This window comes from Chiloscyllium plagiosum, unplaced genomic scaffold (genome assembly GCF_037043375.1).
Source record: "Chiloscyllium plagiosum isolate Xiang-an unplaced genomic scaffold, Cpla_swu_hap1 HiC_scaffold_7, whole genome shotgun sequence".
NCBI classification, from domain to species: Eukaryota; Metazoa; Chordata; class Chondrichthyes; order Orectolobiformes; family Hemiscylliidae; genus Chiloscyllium; species Chiloscyllium plagiosum.
Window position 1 is genome coordinate 15,663,237 of NW_028270145.1, and position 17,000 is coordinate 15,680,236.

The 17,000-nt window shown below is 42.0% G+C and overlaps 1 protein-coding gene across 5 annotated transcripts in view; it reads left to right on the plus strand.

Annotated features, from left to right (window-relative positions):
* Positions 1-11,846, plus strand: part of drc11 (dynein regulatory complex subunit 11) — a 164,865-nt gene extending 153,019 nt beyond the window's left edge. For 3 of the 5 annotated variants that reach the window (XM_087988764.1, XM_043693070.2, XM_087988765.1), the window contains 2 exons: positions 8,816-9,054; positions 11,357-11,846. In XM_087988764.1, the coding sequence (XP_087844890.1) occupies positions 8,816-9,054; positions 11,357-11,485 (368 nt within the window). In that variant the 3' untranslated portion in view covers positions 11,486-11,846. Of the gene's footprint in view, positions 1-1,021; positions 1,107-8,815; positions 9,055-11,356 lie in introns of those variants that run through there. The other 2 variants (XR_015757595.1, XM_087988766.1) reach the window with 2 other exon arrangements.
* The last annotated feature ends 5,154 nt before the right edge of the window (positions 11,847-17,000 follow it).

Genomic DNA, 17,000 nt, shown 5'->3' on the forward strand with positions numbered 1-17,000 from the left:
TTAGGTTGGCAGAGTGGAGAAGGTAATTGATCCTCTTCCTGTAGTGCCGTGCATGCCTCCAGAGATTGCTTCAACCCATGTGGCAACCACAAACTAGTCCAGATCATGGAGGAGAACTATTCAGCAGGATCTCCAAATCCCTGCCTACAAAGCAGTCTGTCAGTTTCCTGCTGTCTGCCATGTTTGGAGCAAATGTCAGGAGCTGTGCAAAGCAACCCAAGGATTGACAGGGCTCGTCCTGGTGCACAAAGATGGCCTGGGATCAAGAGATGCTGGTCTTCTGGTGAAATGTGGCTGAATGGCAAGTTGTTTGGGAACAGTGGGTGGTTAGCTGGAGCTGCAGTTGATGTGATGGATGCCAAAGGGGCATGATAGGAAATAATAATGTGTGTTTGGTAAGACACAGTAAGAAAACTAGTTAGGCCTCAAGATGGAAATGCTGCCAAAAAGATTCAACTCCAACTTAACCAAAAGAAGTAGGCCCAATATTTCTGTACATGGAACGATTAGTATGTAAAACTGGTCATCAAAATGGCCACCTGTGAATGTGGAAATGGGCATGGTGACAACAGACTTCCCAAAGCCAGAAACAACGTGTATGAGTGCTGCCTTTCTTACTATGTTCCCTGCGTAATAAAGTCAAACCAAATGCTCCTGTATATTTGGCCTTACTGAGCTGAAGTTCCAGAAATGAGGGCAAAGTACTGGAGCAGGGGCAAATGCTGGGAGCAGGGAGATAGACCATGAGAGAGGACAAAAGTCACAAAGAAGCATGGCTGTTGCTAAGAACTTACTCTAACCTTGCAGTAGCCGTCACTACCTCACTGTACACTGGCATCTACTTACGTGTTTCTCATTGGAAGGCAACTGTGCCCATTGTTTGGCCCATTGATAGCACTGTCAGGTAGAGTTTCTATGCCCGTACATTCCTTCTGGCATTTTCATGAAACAAGCCTTCTATGTATCGTGACTTTACAATAGAGACAAATTCTAATAAAATGAATCTCTGGTTTTTGTCCAGGTTGTCAGCCATTCCCACCAGCAGAATAAGAAGTCCAATAGAAGCATGCCCATCAAAAGCCGATGTTCGGGATCCTTCACTCTGGGTTAGCCAAACTCATGCTTGTTGTAGACTATGCACACCAATTGGGGTAGATTTAGCACATACAATCACATGCAAGCCATTGTGATCAAGTTCTCTGTGAAAGTCTGTTCAAACCCAATAAGTTTGGCTAAACCTGTGCAAAAGTTAAAATGCCATTGTTTGGAGACAGAAAGAACAGCAAGTGGAAATCTTGGTGCAAAGTGGGAGATTCCAACAGTGAATTTGAAATGACCATGTACAGTCCTTGCTAAAAGTCAATATCTTGCAGCCAGCGGGGCGGTACTGCAGAGGAGCACTAGGACAGGCAAAGACACAGGAAAGACAGCTACTCAGTCAGGGAAATCCCCAAAATGATTAGTTAACATTTAACTATGATAATGGGACAGTTCATGGGACTGAAATGTTTGTTTTGTGATGGATTTTGTTTTTGTATTGTGGCCAAGCAATAATCATGATGGTCATTGATGGGAGTTCAGTAATGTGTAGAGTTGGAGTTGAATGCTGGAGGGTTACTGATATTGCAGATGGATAAGTTGACCACAGATGGCTGTCCAGAAAGGGGCTGTGTTGCATATTCTCTTCCCTTAATCCTGCTCCTGAACTGGTCACCATTTAAGGAAGCACTATGTACTCATGATGACAGGATTTTACAGTGTGCAGCAGACCACCACAATCATTGACATGTGCTCCTGCCTTCTTGACCAGTCTCCCATAAGAGACTTTGTCAAAAATCCATGTAGACTCCATTAACTACGCTACATTCATGTACACACTTAGTCAACTCCTCAAAAAATATCAAATTTGTTGGACATGATCTTCCTCTGATAAAACCATGCTGATTATCTTTGATTAATAGTTGCCTCTCTAAGTGGGGATTAATTTTGTCCTTTAGAATTTTTTCTCGTAGTTTCCCAACAACTGATGTCAGGCATACTGGCCTGTAGTTTCTGGTTTATCCCCAGTATCTTGAAAATTGGTATCACATTAGCTGAAACCAATCATCTGGTACCCCTACTATGGCCAGTGAGGATTTGAAAATTAATGTCAGAGCACCTGCAATCTTCTCCGTTGACTCCCACAGTAGCCAGGGATATATCTCTGTCGACAGTGTGGTGCTGGAAAAGCACAGCAGATCAGGCAGCATCCGAGGAGCAAGAGAATCAACATTTCGGGCAAAAGCCCTTCGCAGTCCATCTGCAGTCCTCACTTTCGGCTGGGATATATCTCATCTGGGCCTGGGAATTTATCCATTTGCAAGTCTGCTAAAACTGTTAATCTCTCTCTCAATACCGATTTGACCAAATATATCACAGTGTTTCTCCCTGATTTGTGGCCTACATGATCCTTCTCTATTGTGAAATTAGATACAAAGTATTCATCTAAGATCTCAGCTCTGTATCTGGCTCAATACACAGATTGCCATGTCGGAGCCCATGGGATCGAATGCAATTTGACAAATTGAATCCAAACTCGACATTGTGGCAGGAGGCAGAGAGTGATGGCCAAAGAGCATTTTCGTGACTGGAAACCTGAGTCCAAATGCAAAGCACAATGTTTGGGGCTGATTCCCTTACTATTTGTAGTATATATTAATGACCTAGATATGAATGCAGGAGGTATGATCACTAACTTCACAGATGTCAGGAACATTGGTGGTTTGGAAATAGCAATGAAGAAAGCTTTAGATTATAGGATGTCATAGATGGGCTGAGTAATGGTAGATGGAATTAATCCTGAAAAGTGAAAAGTGATCCATTCTTGGAAGACTAACGAGGTAAGGGAGTACATGTTGAAAAGTAGGACTCTAGGAAGTGCCAAGGGTCAGAGAGACCTTACTTTGCATGTCCATAGATCCTTGAAGAAAGCTGGACAGATTGGTAAGGTGGTTAAGTCAGCATATGGGATATTTGTCTTTATTGGTTGAGGCATTGAATACAAGAGCAGGGAGGTTATGATGGAGCTCTCTATAATACTAATTAGGCCACAGCTGGAGTATCGTGTACAGTTCTGGTCATCACATCGTAGGAAGGATGTGTTTGTACTCGAGAGGATGCAGAGGAGATTCACCAGGATGTTGCCTTGGCTTTAGTGATTCAGTATGCTGGGTTTGGTTTGCTTAGAGCAGAGAAGGCTAAGGGGGACCTAAATGTGGTGTACAAAATTCTGAGGAATTTAGCTCGGGGAGCTAGGACACAACTTTCAAAATTTGTAGTTCACGCAGTCGATTAATGTCCAAGGCTATCATCCATCGTAAGGTGTTCACACGTGACTTTCACTTCTACTCTTTGTATTGGATGGTGCTATGACTGTCAACGCCCAGTGTGAGTTATCTCGGGTGATCACATATATCTCACTTCTTTATCAATGCACATGGCAGGTTACTCGGTGAATGGGGTTGAAGGTTCTGGCAATATGTTATCAAGCCAGTTGAACACAACTTGAGATGCTGCAGGCCAGGAATTTCCCCACAGCCTGTGAGATCACTCCCACAAGCCCAGAGATGTCAGCCAAGAAGGCTAAGATGGTTCCCCAGTTTTCCGAGCTGCCCTGCAGTCACCACTACAGATGGGGCCATCAGCAGAAAGGACATCATTTTCCTGAGTGACTGTGCCAGAAGGATGTCACAAAAGACCTGTAAAGCCTGAGCAGAGATCACAGCATAGGTCAATACAATTGTTACCTATAAAAATGATGCAAGAAGAGTTGGCTCAACATCAAGTATTTTCTGCAGTCCATTAGGAGAAGTGACATCTTCTTCTCTATGCTACCCTACTCTTACACAGGTATAGCTAACTCTGTTACTGCACAGGCATCTCACTAAGCCTCATCCCCTGCAAGCCTTAACATCACAAACAATCTGGTGACACAGTCTGGCAGTAACACCACTGATGTGTGTCTGCAGCGAGTGAAGGAAGAAATAGCCGAGGTCTAAGACCAGGCACCTGCGCTCCACCATGCTGAAGGCGTATCTTTGTACTTAGTCATAAGTGACATAGTCGACCTGCAGAGAAAGGCTGAGGGACATCAGGCAGATTTGCTGGAATGAAAGAGGAAGGAGTCTATCCACATTCTCATTGTCATGGTGCTGGTGTGCAGCTCACTCCGCGGAAGGAGTGGCAGCCATCTTGGAGACCCAGCTCCAGTAGAACACTAAGTGGCTGCTAAGTCCTGTCGTCCGTTGCTCTGGTCATAGGTTCTGAGCATCACTGAGAAGGGACAGGGTGTGAGGCACCTCAGCCTCACTCCAGGTGACCTCCAGGAGACAGGGTGGTACCTACCGGCACCAAGAGGGAGGAGGAGTGAGACATAAGCATCCCATTTCAGTATACTTAACAGTGTCCAACCCTTCCCAACCTCCCTGCTGCCTCTACATGCCTTAGTTCTAGGAGTTCAGGCTGAGGAAGGTTATCCTGTCCCTGTGCAGGAGACTCTCAGCAAGCCCAAAGCCCACAAAAGCAACCGGCCAAATCTTCAAGGTGATCAGGACACACAATGCAGCATGCTCCCTCCATCCCAACTGAAACAGTCACGTCTGCACCGAGATACAGTGAAGACAGAGGGAACAAATAACCTCCTGAAGACACATTGGTGGCATGGGTTTTCAGCCATTGTACATAATGTGCATTTTGGGAAATACGTACTCATTGGTGTTGTTCTAGAACTTACTGTAGTTTTATTGCCTCAACTGGACTACAATAAGTTATCGAATGTGAAAGATGTGGAGTATCTTCAACTAACGAAAGGATGCATTGTGTCGCAGTCACCACACCTTGGCTCCTCTCTCATAATCAGCAAGATGGGTGACTGGAGCTAGCCTCATCTGTCAGAGAGCAGCAGCCCTGTACGTTATAGGTGACTAGGCACAGCTGAAGAATCCTGAGGATACTGGGGCGAATGTTGAGTACTGTTGGAGGAAGCCAGGCTTTAAGGGAGTGATGGCAGAATCTGTCATGTGTCTACAAGCTCCAGGAGGGAAAGCCCTGACTCATATCTGGAATCCTTAAAGCCACACTACAACATTTAACTCTGTGAGGAGGCCAGTGGGCAGCTCGCATGTTCAATTAATATAATGGCAGAGTGTGATTCAAGGAGTAAATGCACATTTGGCAGCTAATAGTACAGGATGTGTTGTCAGAGGGGACACTCAGCATTGAAAGGGGGCACTATAAGTTCATTACTTTCTGAAATACTGCAAGAAATAAAGATACATAACGATGAGTCTCAGGTCAAGGCACAAGCTCGTCGCCCTCATGAGACAGTAAACTGCCTGATGTGACTCATGACTTTGGTGACCACTTTTGAAGAAAGATCCAGGAGTGCCCAATACTGAAAGTGTTCTCTGCATCAGAGCTGCTTCAGCACGAACTTCAATCCAGATTAAGTTTTGCACACATACTGTACCTTTTACAGACATGAGGACTTCACAATTAGCTGAAAGCAAAAGTCAACTAGTCAATCCCTGGGGAACATTGCATACCTCAAAGGGAGGGCTGACAGGAAATTGCACAAATGAAATAATAACCTGAACAGACAATTCTCAATAGAGCTCAGTCATCCTGGAAGTGGGTGATTATAAGGTTCCCTCTGACCTCTCAAGGTCTCTCTGGATCATTACCCTGTTTTCCTCTCTTTGACAGGTCATCTGGTCCAAATCAGGATTCTAAACCTCATCTTCTCCCTCAGAGGTTTCCTCTCACTGCCAGTTTTCTTGATCATCTTACAAATTTCATCCCCATTTTAGCGAGTAAGACTCTGGAGAGTGCAGTGCCCACCATGATGTGGGACAGCCTGTCTCTGGTATTCTGTATCACACTGCCTGACTGGTCCACACATTGGAATCTCAGCTGCAGCAGGTGATGTCTGTTCCTTTTTCAGTAGGAGGCTGAGGGGTGACCTTATGTAGGTTTATAAAATCATAAGGGGTATAGATAAGATTCTAGATTAAAGTGGTGCTGGAAAAGCACAGCAGTTCAGGCAGCATCCGAGGAGCAGGACAATCGATGTTTCGGGCAAAAGCCCTAATAGCAAAAGTCCTTTCTCTAGGATAGGGGAGTTTAAAACTAGAGAGCATAGGTTTAAGGTGAGAGGGGAAAGGTTTAAAAGAGACCTAAGGGGTAACTTTTTCATACAAGCAATCATTTGTGTATTGAATGAACTGTCTGAGGAAGTGATAGATGCAGGCAGTTACAATATTTAGAAGACATTTGGACAGGTTACATGAAGTGGAAGGGTTTTGAGGGATATGGACCAAAATAAACTAATTTGGGAAACCTGGCTGGCATCAATAAGTTGGACTGAAGGGTCTGTTTCCATGCTGCATGGCTCTATGACAACAGAGTGAGGATTACTTAGCGGGTGTCATCAGTCCATCAAGAATCCTTGTCTGGTCCAGGGTCTTTGAAGACAGCTGGCAACTGTGCACGGCCCAGGATAACAGATTATGGCAGTTCCCATGATTTCTAGTGCCGAACAGCCAAAATCTCATCGTTGTGGTTACAAATTATCTAAGCATTGAGGGAGTGGAATTCCTTTCTGTTCACAAAGGCTGCTGATTCATATTCGGTGCTCCGGAAGCTAGCTGGATATAATCGATGACAGCCTGAACCTCTGGGAGATCAGGAGTGGCTCCATTGGCTTGTTGCTCTTGCTGTATAACTCGCTACGTCAAGCAAGAATAAAGTCAGCCCCTGTGAGAAAAGCATCAAAGACATCCTCGATGCACCGATGAGTTGGTGACTATGAAATGCCACAGAGGTCCCTGAGACAATCCTCTGGCAAAAGATTTCTGGCTACCAGGCTGGAATTGCCATGTCAGCTTTCTGATCACAAGTGTTTATCAATTGGCATTGATCTGACACAATTGTTCTATCTTTCTGCACTGGCTGTCAGTCATTTGCAGATAGCTATACCTCAGGTAATAAATCCCATTCTGTGCCACAGCTGTCCTCAGCTGTGATTGATCTTACTCTGCTGCATCTTCCTCTGAAGCTTATGCAACGGCTAATGGTGTCTGTTTTATTGCAAACTGAATTGGCTGTGCTGTCTTCTGAGGAGGATCCTTTGCAGTTTTACTACTGCAGGACTCAGCTCTGCCATTCTGTCTTAACTTGCAACTGGCAACAGTAAGAGAAAATACACGGTCTTAGTAAGAAGACACCTTCAGGAAGTAAGTTTGCTCGCTGAGCTGGAAGGTTCGTTTTCAAATGTTTCGTCACCACACTAGGTAACATCATCAAAGACCCTCTGGTGAAGCACTGGTGTTACTGACCCGCTTTCTATTTATGTGCATAAATACAAAGTGGGTTACTAACACAAGTGCTTCACCGGAGGCTCACTGATAATGTTACCGCGTGTGGTGATGAAAGGTCTGAAATTGAACCTTCCAGTTTAGCGAGCAAACTTACATCCAGAACCTCAACCTGAAATCTTCTTCAAACTCGAGGACATCTTCATCCCTGACATCCTTCCCTAAGGGTCTTCAGTTTATGACCTTACAAAGGGGAGTGTTCCACCGGGACAAGGTCCCAAACATGTGCTCCATTCAATCCTGTGAGAGGACAACATTGTGCCATGACCCTCACAGGAGTTTGCAGGTAGTTACTGCAGCAGCATTTCCTTCCAGCCTGACAATACCCCTGACCATGCACACTAGTCATCCTGAGTATTTGCAGCGTGGCCGAAGAAAAAGGATTACATTGCTTTAGCGTGAAGTAGTTGTCTGCCTTTTTTTTGACAAAATCGGTAATATATTTGGTGCAATTTCATTAATATCAAAATCCTATTGCAACGCTGACTTTTGGATCAATAGAATGTGGTTTCAGTTTTGTGTTCTCTGCAGTTACTTGCAGGCTCTGCTTATGGCTTCTTCGAGTCTCCTCTTGTTTTGTGCCCCTGACAAGCCTCCACCTTCCCAGCCCCTCCATTTCAGTTGAGCCCCTTTAACCTGAGCATGAACGCCCCTGTTTAACCCTGGAACCTCAGACCATTGATGTACCTTTTCTGGCTCTGCACTGCGTCCACATCATTTCAAGGCCAGTGTGACCATGACTTGTTTTGAACAGCCTCCCGCCAGCGCCTCACAGAAGCATCAACAATATGAGGAAGCACACATTCATACAGTGAGATGCAGTTCAGATCTGGATTGGATTGCCTGAAGGGATCTGAGGTTGGTTCAGTTGGAGCTTGCAGAAGGGAACTGGATAAGCACTGAAGAGAAAACAAAGTGTTGGGCTACAGGGAAAGGGCAGTGGGACTCAATGTTCTGCTTGCATGGACATGACAAACTGCATGGTCTCCTTCTGTGTTATAGATTTCTCTAAGTCTGCATTTTTACAATGCTACGCCCAAAATCCCACAATCTTTTACACCATGTCATTTCATTATGCCAGTTTGTAAATGTTGAAAACCTATGCCTACCTGGTTAAACAGAAGTAAAATTTACCGGGTGCCATTGACTTTTTGAACCTATTGCTTCAATCCAAAAATTACTAATTTAAATATTAGCAGGTGAATACTAAGGCATTTTCACAAACTTCAAGCATATCCTAATTTTAACAATTTGCATTTAATATCTTTGGTAAAATAACAGTCAACTAAACACAATGCAAATATGTATTCTTCTGATATCACCAACGGTAAATTTAAACCTTCACTTTGTGCTTTACAATGTTATTTTCAGTGAGCAAGCTAATTAAAACTCTCACCTTTCAGTGTTATGGCGGAACTTCATTCAACAAAATGGTGGGATTCTGACCACTTCATTGGACTTAAGTTCCCTAGCTAAGGTCACTGATGGTTATACCCAGGGGCATCTTAGCCAAGCGGCAAAATATGTTCTAACCGAGCAACGCATAAAGCAGCTACACACCAAACCCCTAACCGCAGTGGAATTTATTACTCCTCTGGCCAGGCAAGATCCTGTATTTAAGGAAGAGGAGGAAACATTCAAGGTAAGGAGCAACTTTTCAAAGGGTCACAATTGATATCCATTTGATAACTGAAGTGATCAAAAGGATGTGTTGGTGGTTTCAGAGAGAAGCCTATTCCATGTAAGTTACTAAGCAATAACAAGCTTTGGTCAGTCTGCCAGGAAAGAGGATAATGTTTTACTCTCCAAACTCTGCCTTGTCGTAATGGGAGAGATTTGAAACAGACATTTGTTAATTTCCCACATAAACACAAATCAGCCTCACCAACTCCGTGCAATTTCTGGTGGTCTACTCAAGTTTGCTATTAGTTTAACCTTGGCACCGGTAAAACTTTGAAGGTACAAAAACAAAGTTCCAGTTGTTATTTTTTTTTCCCGGCAACTCTATGGGGATGTTATGTAATTCTAGGACAATTTCACTTATTAAGTATTTGAGGAGCAATTTTAACCAAACTCTTTGGGGATCAGTCAGACTGCTGGTTTGACAGTTCACACAGTCATCATCACTGGGAAGTCAAATTGTTCCAGGTGTTAAGTTCCAACCTGTCGGTTTCCCATCAGCCTTATGCAGTCTAGGCAACTTGTCCAAAACCGTCGGGGCATTCCATAAGGGATGTTTGGTCAACAAGGGAGTCAAGGGTTAAGGGTCCAGAAAGTGGAGTTGAGACCTCAACCACATTAGTCATGATCTTATTGAATGGTGGAGCAGGCTTGAAGGTCAAAAGGCCAACTCCTGCTCATAAATCTTAAATTCCTATGTTTAGACAGGACTGTACTAAGGCATTTTCTTGAACAGGAGAAAGTGAGGACTGCAGATGCTGGAGATCAGAGTCGAGAGTGTGGTGTTGGAAAAGCACAGCAGGTCAGGCTGCATCTGAGGAGCAGGAGAATCGATGTTTTGGGCATAAGCCCTTCATCAGGAATGAGGCCTCGATTCTCCTGCTCCTAGGATGCTGCCTGACTGGCCGTGCTTTTCCAGCACCATACTCTCAACCCTTTTCTCTAACAGCAGCGAAATTGTCTCCTCTTTTCAATACCTTGATTTACTTTGGCACCTGCTATTACCATGCTTTCTCAAGGAAAAAAGCCTCAAAATCAGTCTTGGCTAATAAATTGTTCACAGAAACTATGAAGAGGTAGTCTTCTGTCCCTGGGGTCCTTGATCCAAGGAGAAATCTGCTGTCAGCTTAGTCAATACTAATATGGAAAAAAGATCCAGCTAGCTTTCTCTAAAGTAGGTGACATAGGGATCATGTTCTCCAGCTGATAGGACCCCTGCTATCTCCACAAGATTGAATCCATCAAGTTCCATTCATACTCTCAAACCGTTCCATACTACTGCACAGCTAATAGTCAATGTTATAACATAAGTGTGTTATAATATTAGTCACAGCTATACCATAGGTAAAGAAGTACCTGACAACACTGTTATGCAATGGCTAAATAGGTAATAATAGTCACTGCTGTAGAGTTCAATGAATAAGTCCAGGTAAATTTGGCAGCAATCATATGGACACTCATGTGTCACAAACAGTCATTTCCTCAGTTTTGGTGGTATTGGTTGAAGTCATTGGAAGGCTTTCTTGATGTTCTGTTATGGGCTTTTTGGATTTTTATACTAGCTCAGGCTAGATTTCTGAGTTAATTTTAAAAAACTACTGTTAATTGATTGTATGTAAAAGTAAGGTTATCATTTTTGTGCTTTGTACTGTACACATTCCAACTTTCTAGCAGGGTACTGACACATGACTACTGACGTCACAGCTACAACACAGGTTGCCTTAGGGCCTCTGCATATTCATTAAACATACGTCCTTTCTGCTCTGATAATTGTAGCATATGATCCATTACATCTACCTTGTGGGTTGACTGAGCCTCGTTTTCGTGACTTATTCAGAAAACTGCATTTTTGACAGTGCAGCACTCCCTTAGCATGTGCAGAAGTATTGCTAGGTTACAGACTTAAGTCTTTAACCAGATCTTGAACCTGTGAAGTCCTGATTCTGAGATAAGAGGCACTACTGAGTAACAGGTACTGGGCCACTTATGTGTGATCTTCAGTTTGAGAATAAGATCAGGCTGAATTTTGTTGGATTGTCAGTCTCATGAAGTGTAAAGGGTGGATGTTCATCTTAACCAATTAGTTGAACTGGTTATTATGACATGACCCCACTCACATTACACTCCATCCAATATTCAGCTCTCAATGGAAGTGAAAACAGATGGATCAGCTGTGACCAGGGATATATGATATTTAAACATTGAAACCTGCATGAAGCAGTACAATACACCTCAGGCATAACTGCTTGTCTGTTTTACTCTAGGATTGGTATGCCAAAACACCACTGGGCAAGAAGAGAGCCAGAGCTGCAAAAGAACAAGGAAGCGATAAAGGGAAAGAGAAGGGGAAAAAGGGAAAGAAAGAAAAGAAAAAAGGAAAGAAGAAAAAATAGCAAAATATTGAAGTTCTTGAAGTCAGCTGTATATTTATATTGAATTCAGTCAGTTGTAAGTATTGAGATAGGTTTTGAGAGTGCCTATTATAATTAAGTTAATCAAAAAGAACAGTAATGGTTAAGGCACTAAATAGTTTCCTTTCAATCAACATAATTAAATCATTCGCAATGCACAATTGTATGATGTCACTTCCTGCAACCATTACTTTGGAAATAACAACAAAAGCTTGTGATTTTCTGAGGAGCAGAAAGCATGGTGTGAATGGCAGTTGTAGTTGTGAGGAAATGACTCAGTTCATCTTTTGTGATGCCAAGGTGGTGTATATTATGTTAATAAAAATAAATTTGAAATATTGGTTTGACAAAAAATCATTGAATCTCTGAATCATTGCTCACGATGCATGGTCAAGGAATTTCTAAAATAATGTGGTTAGAATTTACACTAACACTTTTTAATGAGGCATATTACTCTCAGTAAAATATCACAGATTCTCCATCAGATTGTCAGTATTTTTTTTTCAGACCGTGATACAGATGCAAAAGAAACTCTCGGCTGGTTGTGTTGTATTCCTATGGTCTCTGTCTGATTAATGGTTGGCATTTTCATCATTGGTTTTGTTTCCAGTTAAGCAGTTAGTTAATTTATTTTGTGAATGTGTTAAATGGATCCTGAACTGAGTAATTTACTGCCTGATATATTCTATTTTTCAATAAGTCAGAGGTTATTCCTCCAGGTTTTATAACATGTTTTACCTAAAGATGGTGGTGTTGACCCCAAAACATTTGCTCTGACTTTTTAAACTAGTTTTTCAATCTAAGTAAAAATTCTATCATAAAAAAATGTGATCTTATAATCTAAAACTTCAAATATTGATGGTTCAGATCAGATTTCAGACCACAGAGTCAAACCAAACAGTTTAGATTGTGAATCCAAACATTTTCATTGAAAGAGAAGTATATTTAGTTTTAATATCCATGGAGTTGGAGGTGTATGTAAAGAACAGACTTTTTTTAACCCCAGGTTCAAATACACAGTTCCATTACCAAGATCAGTTTGCTAATTTCAATACAGTTTTTTTACAAAATAGTTCAAAAACTTAAATATTCTCACCACATTCAACGGACCTTTGCAACTTTGGCAGTTTGGGGTGGCACAGTGGCTCAGTGGTTAGCACTACTGCCTCACAGTGCCAGGCACCTGGGTTCAGTTTCAACCTCACATGACTGTCTGTGTGGAGTTTACACATTCTTCTCATGTCTGCATGGATTTCCTCTCACAGTCCAAAGATGTGTATGTTAGCTGGATTGGCAGTGGGGTTGCAGGTTTAGGGTACCATAGGGGGAGAGCCTGGCTGGGATGCTTTTCAGAGAGTTGGTGTTGACTTGTTGAGCTGAATGGCCTCTATCCACACTGTAGGGGATGCTATGGATTAATCAGATCCTGGACATTTGTTTAAACATGTAACTTTGTAGTTGATAGATTAGAGATCATAATTGGAATTTGTATCCCACGAAAGGAAAAAGATCCCTTCTGTCCATTTGTTAAAGGAATTTTTGTTACTTCATGGTTAATTTATGTAGTTTAGCTGAATTGGCTTTTGGCCTCTTTGCAAAATTGACCTTAATGATAGGGTAATAGTCTGTTCAATGTCTCCTTAGACTGATTTTGAGCACACATCTTCATATAATTTTTATAAATGTTAGTCTCAAGGCTGGTAAATTGCATTTTGTTGAATCATGTTACATTCCCTTGCAACAATTTTGTGTTTTCTGATTATAAAATTTGATTCTAGCTTAAAGTACATGAAAAAAAGTTTTAGATTAGCCTTTACCAGAAACACTATACATAAACCCATCTAGTATAAATGTGTGAGCTTAAAGCCAGTCCTTAAAATAGAACGAATTATTATTATTAATCTTTCAGCTATACAAATATAACTGAAGCTTAAAGTATAGTGAATTATATGTATCTCAGCTAGTACCTAACTAACTTGATTAGGAAACTGTCAGTCATTTGTTTGTAATTCATTGCAACCCCGATGTGGAGGTGCCGGTGTTGGACTGGGGTGGGCAGTGTCAGAAGTCACATGACATCAGGTTATTGTCCAATGGGTTTATTGGAAATCACAATCTTTTGGAGTGCTGACCCTTCGTCACAGCAGCATTCTGAAAGCTTGTGATTTGACATAAACCTGTAGGACTATAACCTGGTGTCGTGTGACTTCTGACCTTTAACCCAGCAGTGAGTATGTCTTGCTGAACTTGAGAGCAGTTTCTAATTTTTTCAGATTATAGTAACACTAATATTTTAACAGAAGATTCTTTGAGGAGTTTTAATTTAGCCAACCCTTTTAGAATAACTATTGATTCAAATATCTAAGATCTTCAATTAAAATTCGTTGAGATTCACTCTCTTGAAATCATTTCATAATCAAAGAGGTTCATAGCATGGAAACAGTCCCTTCAGCCCAACTTGTCCATGCTGCCCAGTTTTCACAATTTAAACTAGTCTCATTTTCCTGTTTGGTCCATATCCCTCTATACTTATCCCATCCATGTACCTGTCTAAATGTTTTTTAAATGATTAAATTGTACTTGCCACTACCTCTGGCAGTCACTTCCAGACACTCAGCACCCTCTGTGTGAAAACATTGCTCCTGTGGATGCTTTTGTAAAACTCGTCTCTCACCTTAAGCCTAACCGTCTAGTTTGGGACTCCTACCACAGGGAAAAAAAAACTTCACTATTTACCTTATTTATGCTTCTCATGATTTTTCAGACCTCTATAAGGTCACCCCTTTGTCTCTGGCTTGCCTTACTCATTGTCATTATAACTCTATGAAATGGCTGACGCCCAATATTCACAGATTGCTTCCAAGGTGGCTCCCTGGGGCATGTTAGCTTATTCCATATGTCTAGTCGGAGAATTTATTCTTTTATAACTAAACATCAGCATCTTACCTTACTTTTATTCATTTAATTGAGAATCGAGAGTGTGGTGCTGGTAAAGCACAGCAGGTCAGGCAGTATCCGAGGAGCAGAAGAATTGACCTTTTGGGCAGAAGTCCCTCATCAAGAATTAATTTAGAAATCCTTTAATTGAGGTTGAAATATATCAGCAATATTTAGCTTCTATCTTCAATCTACATATATGTGAAAAGGAATTGTTTTGCTATTTAATAATCTCAACTCAGATAAAGGCTACAAATTTTGTGATTTAAAATAATGAATAGAGTTGTAACCTCATATAGAATCCTAGTCTGATTGTATCCAAATAGTTCATGAAAAATTGTTCTAATGTTTCTTAACTCCAACTGGAGGTTTAACATTTTTGTTTGGTGTTGTACGACAGACAAGTGTCAATTAGAAGACTCAGTCCTTCACACCAAGCCTGTCGGATGCTCAGGCAATGGAATGATAACATATCTGAATCTGCTAACACATTAATGTCACCATTCCTTTTAGTCATTTTAACTCTGATCTTTAATTGTTGTTGATTGTAATTCTTTTTGATTCATTCATTCATAGAATATGGGTATCACAAGCTAGGCCAGTTTTTATTGCCTGTCCAAATTACCTTTGAGAAGATGGTGGTGAGTTGCTTTCTTGAACTGCTGCAATCCGTAGGATGCTGGTAGATCCACAGTGCTGTTCAGGAGGGACCTCCAGGCTTTTGGCCCAGTGACAGCAAGTGCATAGTAAGGGAAGGTGATGGCCTAGTGGTATTATAACGAGACTATTAATTCAGAAATCCTTATAGTGTTCTGGGGACCTGTGTTCAAAACCTGCTATGGCAGTTTGTGGAATTTGAGTTCAATAAATATCTGGAATTGGGAGTCTAATGATGAACATGAAACCATTGTAGATTGTCAGAAAACCCTATCTGGTTCACCAATGTCCTTTAAGGAAGGAAACTGCTGTCCTTACTTGGTCTAGCCTATATGTGGCTCCAGACCCACAGGAACGTGGTTGGAACTCTGAGTAATTAGGGATTGGCAATAAATGCTGGGCCTAACCAGTGACCCCTGCATCCGTGAAAGAATGAATGAATAAAAAACATATAGTTCTAGTTCAGAGTAGTGTGTGACATGGAAGGAATCTTGGAGGTGGCAGTGTTCCCATGCATCTGCTGTCCTTGTTCTACTAGTAGTAGAGGTCATGGGTTTGGAAGGTACTGGTGGAGGATCCAGATAAGTTACTGCAATGGATCATGTGGATTGTACAGACTGCTGACATTGTCTGACTGAGGTGGAAGGAGGGAATGTTTAAGGATTGGGTTCCAATCAAGTGGTCTGTTTTGGCCTTGGTGGTGTCAAGCTTCTGAATTGTTAGTGGAGCTGAACTCATCCAGGCAGGTGGGGAGTATTCCATGATTTGTGAATGGTAAAGAATGGGCAGGTATAGAGAACACAGGAGGTCAGTTACTTAGTGCTAAATTCCTAGCCTCTGACATCCTCCTGTAACTACAGTACTTATAAAGCTAGTCCAGTTTAGTTTCTGGTCAATGGGAAGCCCTAGGATGTTGATAGTGGAGAATACAGTGATGCTAATTCTATTGGATATTGATTAGATTAGATTAGATTCCCTACAGTGTGGAAACAGGCCCTTTGGCCTAACAAGCCAACACCAACCCTCCAAAGAGTAATCCACCCAGATCCATTTCACTCTGACTAATGCACCTAACACTATGGGCAATTTAGCATGGCCAAGAGGCAATGGTTAGTTTCTCTCTTACTGGAAATAATCATTGAGGAGAAAGTGAGGTCTGCAGATGCTGGAGATCATTCTTCAGGAATGATTCCTGAAGAAGGGCTTATGCCCGAAACGTCGATTCTCCTGTTTCCTGGATGCTGCCTGACCTGCTGCGCTTTTCCAGCAACACATTTCCAGCTCTGGAAATAATCATTACCTGGCATTTGTGGTTTGAATGTTATGTGACACTCAGCAATCCAAGCCTGGATATTGTCCAGGTCTTGCTGCATTTGGACATGACCTGCATTGTATCGGAGGAGTCACCAGTGGTGCTGATCATTGTGCAATCATCAGTGAACATTCCCACTTCTGACCTTATGACAGAGGGAAGGTCATGTAGAACTCATGTTTCTATCTAGGCCGATTTAACAGGGGTGAAGCGAAGGTTCCTGAGTTGAGGGGGCAAATTAAATAAAAATATTTGAAACTCACAAATGAGGACTAGCAACAGCATAATCTGCTTTCCCACTGTCGGTCAGGTCTGTAGGGAATTTGCTCCCCCTTGTGGCCATCATTAATTATGTTTTGCTCAATTACAAATAAGCCTCCATAATCAGAAAGTGCTGTGGAAACACAGCCGGTCTGGCAGCATTTGATGGGGAGAGGAGAAACAGTTAACATTTCGAGTCCAGAACTGGCTGGATTAGTGTGTTCAGTCACTGCTGTATCCTGCTGACTGGCAAAGAAGGCCGTGCCACTAGAACCAACTAACATGGACTCAGACAGTGGCACGGGTCAGTGCTGCGTCCAGGATGAAATG